The 3,870-nt window shown below is 58.7% G+C and overlaps 1 protein-coding gene across 1 annotated transcript in view; it reads left to right on the top strand.

Annotated features, from left to right (window-relative positions):
• The first annotated feature begins 209 nt into the window (after window positions 1-209).
• The window catches only part of ARHGAP25 (Rho GTPase activating protein 25), a 19,825-nt gene continuing 16,164 nt past the window's right edge, over window positions 210-3,870 (top strand). Inside the window, exon 1 of the mRNA XM_042023139.1 lies at window positions 210-610. Coding sequence (XP_041879073.1) covers window positions 550-610 — 61 coding nt within the window. The 5' untranslated portion in view covers window positions 210-549. The remainder of the gene's footprint in view (window positions 611-3,870) is intronic.

The following is a 3,870-nucleotide window of genomic DNA, read 5'->3' as shown; positions in this document are numbered from 1 at the left end:
TCTCAGCAATTAACAGGAGAAATCAAAGACCCCGGTGCCATCAGGGGATGCACAGACGTCACCCTGAGCTCACACCTGAGCTCCGCTCTGCCCCTGAGCAGAACATTCCCCGCAGCTCCGAGCGGGGCTGCTCCTCCTCGGAGCAGTGTTCAGAGCACCAGGAGGACACCGGGTGTTTCTGACACCACTTCCTGAAAGGCACCGAGCGCCGTGTGGGGAGCAGCCCCGGGCTGGGCTGGGTGTCCCCATCAGCCAGGACAGGGACAAGGAGGGGAGCAAATCCGGCATCACCTGCGAGCATTGCCGGGGAAGCCGGGCCAGAGCTTTGCAGGAAAGCAGGGCAGGAAAGTACTTTTATGGGGTTGCTCACAGCTGCTCTCGGAGGCAGGAAGTTCGCTGGCAAATCAACCCTCGCCGAGCTGCTGCTCTTTGCGGGGGGATCGACCCCGGGCGCGGGATCCCCACGGGACCACCAGGGTTTGGTTCCAGCCCATCTCCTAAGCAAGCTCACCTTGGGGGAAAAAAAAAAAAAGCCCTTCCTGATCCAGAATGTCACTCAAGCTGCCACGGAACTGGGATTTCAACCTGAAAATGGATGCTGCAAAAATAGGTACGGTGACCGTTCCTTTGTGCCCTTCTGTGTCCGCTTCGGTGCCCGGGGCGGGGCAGGGGCTGGGGGTGTCTGTGGCCAAGCCCGGTTGAGATTTTGGCTCCGGCCTCAGTGGGGGGACCTGGCCCTCAAGTGCCACTTTTGAGAGAGAGCAGACGATTTGCAAATGATTTGCAAGAAGTGATTTACAGAGTTGTCACCGAGGGATGCTGCGGGAGCAGGGGGACAGGGGGACAGGGCTGCTGCCCCCCCAAATCCAGCTTTGGGAGGCTTGAAACCACACAGGGCCCGTTCTGGTGGCACAAACCCTGCAGGAGGTGAGGCTCAGGCTGAGCCACGTTGGCATGGCCCAGGCTGGAGGAAACAATCTCGCCCTGGCTCAGGTGTCTCGGCGCCTCTGACATCAGTGGTTTCCTCTCGGGGTGGCGAGGAGCCCTCGGACTCCCAGGGCCGTGGGATAGCCTCACCCTGTGATTTCCTGACCCACCTCCCACCCCTGCCCAGGCTTTGCAGGGCTCTCACCCACCCTGGGATCCATCTCCAGCACGGAAACCACCGGAGAACACCTTTGGGAAGGAGTGTGGGATCCCTGTGTGGACTCTGAGGGCAAAATACCAGAGCCTGGGGTAGGGTCAGGCAGCTGGGGCGGGGATTTAGGGCTGCAGGAGCCCAGCCTTGTGCATGCTCTGAGGCCCAGGCCCTCCGTGATCCTGGCACTGGTGCCAGAACTTGGCCAGGGCCCGCGCTGGGGCTGGATTTCCCCTGGAGCAGAGGTTGGACCCCGCTGGTCTCTGCCAGGCTCTCCCTCCCCGTGCACTGCAGCAGCCTCCAGGGTTGGCCTGGCTGGGTTTTCCTGCAAAGGCAGCTTGGATTTCTGTCCGAAGCCACTCTGATCAGAGTGGCCAAACCACTCTCTGCACACAAAGCCCCAAATGGGGCCCCCTCTGCCCTTGTCCTGCACCCACACTGTGGCTCCTGTTTTTGGGGAGAGGGCAGCAGCACACGGGCACCTCCCCGTGCTGGAGGTCCCGGGGCTGCAGGAGCAGCGAGGATGTTTTGGAGGAAATGCCCAACCCCAGAGGCCGTTGCCACAGGAAATACTTTTGGGGCACCACCAAAGCTCTGGTGGCTCCTTCCTGCCCTGGGGGAGCACAGAGAGGGGCAGGGCTGGGTGTGCAGGGACGTGTTGGAGGAGGAGATGGTTCCAAGTGCTGGAGCCAGGGAAAAGCTTTGTCCGCATCCCAAATTCCATCACCACACCTGAGCTGGGTGTGCTGTACTTGTCCAGCTCTGCTGCACGAGGCACAGAATGAACAGAGCTGGACAAGTGAGGGAGGAGCTGCGGCCTCGGTGGTTCTGGTTTTGTGGATGCTGAAAACTTTACGGAAAACAAAGCCAAGGGCCCCGGGGCAGCTCCCTCCCCTCACAAGAAATAAAAACAACAAATGGCTCTTTTGGCCTTCAATGGGCCCAAAGTCCGGGGAGAGCTGCCCTGTGCAGAGTGAAATGGAGCTGTGGGCTCACAAGGGTGCTCATGGGTGTGCAGGAACATGGCTAAGCCAGGACTAAGCCCAGGCTGCACCTCGAGCCTGGGGCTGATGCTCAGGGAAGGGGACTCCAGGGGATCCCTCTGTGCCCAGAGTCCTGGCGGGGCTGGGAAGGGCTGCAAGGAGGGAGAGAATAAATCTCATTTCCAGCAAGGATGGACAAGTCAAGCTCAAGGCTGAGAGCAGGAGGAGCCCCAGGCAGCAGCGCCTTTTCCCTAAGCAGAGCCCTGATGCAGTGCTGGGCTTTGGGGGAGGTTGATATCCCCCCAGAAAAGATAGCAAACCATTGGATTTTTCCTAAAACCCCACAGTTTCTCTTTCCAAACCTTGTGCTGCTGCAACATCAGCACGGCTGGGCTCAGCTCTGTGCCCAGCAGGCTCCTCACTCCCAGTGGCTGCTCCAGCCCCGCAGGTCACTCCCCAAAAATCCTCACCCTGAGGGGTCAGGGACAGCCATGGGACATGGAGGAATGTGATTTATGGGGTCCTGAGCACTTTGCTGAGCAAAGAAGCTGCCAGGACTGGAGGAGCAATTTGGAAACCCCATGTGGGTTTTCCATCAGGGTAATCCCCAGCAGCAGCATTTGTTGGGGGAGCTGGCTGGGAAATCCCTGTGCAATGTCCCTGCTTCCAACCCCATCCTCTTCAGGGCCATCCCGTGGCAGCACACACCGAATGTGCAGCACCCCAGGGTGCTTTGAAGGCTGGATTGGGGATTCACAATCCTTTTTGGGGTTCCACATTCACAATCCTTTTTGGCTTTTGGGAGATGATTTGCAGCCTGTGGCAGGTTTGTAGCGGGAGGTGAGCCTGGAGTGCTCTACAGGACAAAGGGAACACCCAGTGGAGTTTCTTTCTCTGGGGGATTTTGGAAGGGGAAGTGGGGACACCCTTGAACTGAACCACTGAAGCCCTGGGTGCCAAGCATTTTCTACCTCAGGAAATCACCAGTGAGGCTGAAGTCCCCCAGAGTCCTGGCCTTATTTGTGCCTTGCAGTCTTAAATGCAAACTCTGCCCAGCTGGGTTGGCTCTGGGGGGCTGCAGTGCCTGGTCCAGAGGCAAAAATCCCATCTGGAAGCGATCCCTCCAAGACTTTTGCTGTCACAGAGGCATTTGGAGATGCCACCAGTCCCTGGCACCAGTGGGGCCATGCAAACAGGTGACAGGGACACTGCTCTGCCCAGTGCTATATCCATGCTGGCATTTTTCCATCCTTGGAGATTTTCCATCCCCGTAAATGTGGGTTCTGCCCCACTGGGAACACCAGGTTCTCCCAGAGCAAAACTGTGACATCCAAACTGTTTGGGTCACTCTGCTGTCGCTGCAGCTTCAGGGAGGGCGCAAAACCCACACACTCCCATTAAAAAAACACCCCCAAAAAGCGCTAATGATTTTGTTCTCACTTGCAAGACAATTCCTCCCACGCAGGAAAAAGGAAGCTCACAGTGGCAGCTACTGCAGCCACTTCCTTTGTAAACTTGGGTCAGTTCTCTCGGCAGGCGCAGGGCCGAGAGCCTCTCCCAGTGTCCCTCTCTGTCCCCTCTCCCCGTGTCCCTCTGTCCCCTCTCCCCGTGTCCCTCTGTCCCCACTCCCCGTGTCCCTCTCTGTCCCCTCTCCCCGTGTCCCTCTCTGTCCCTACTCTCCGTGTCCCTCTGTCCCCTCTCTCCGTGTCCCTCTGTCCCCACTCCCCGTGTCCCTCTCTGTCCCCTCTC

This window comes from Corvus kubaryi, unplaced genomic scaffold, assembly GCF_017639235.1.
Source record: "Corvus kubaryi isolate FWS band 111438036 unplaced genomic scaffold, C.kubaryi_AGA036_p1.0 37237, whole genome shotgun sequence".
Taxonomy (NCBI): domain Eukaryota; kingdom Metazoa; phylum Chordata; class Aves; order Passeriformes; family Corvidae; genus Corvus; species Corvus kubaryi.
This window is presented reverse-complemented; position numbering and strand designations above follow the sequence as displayed.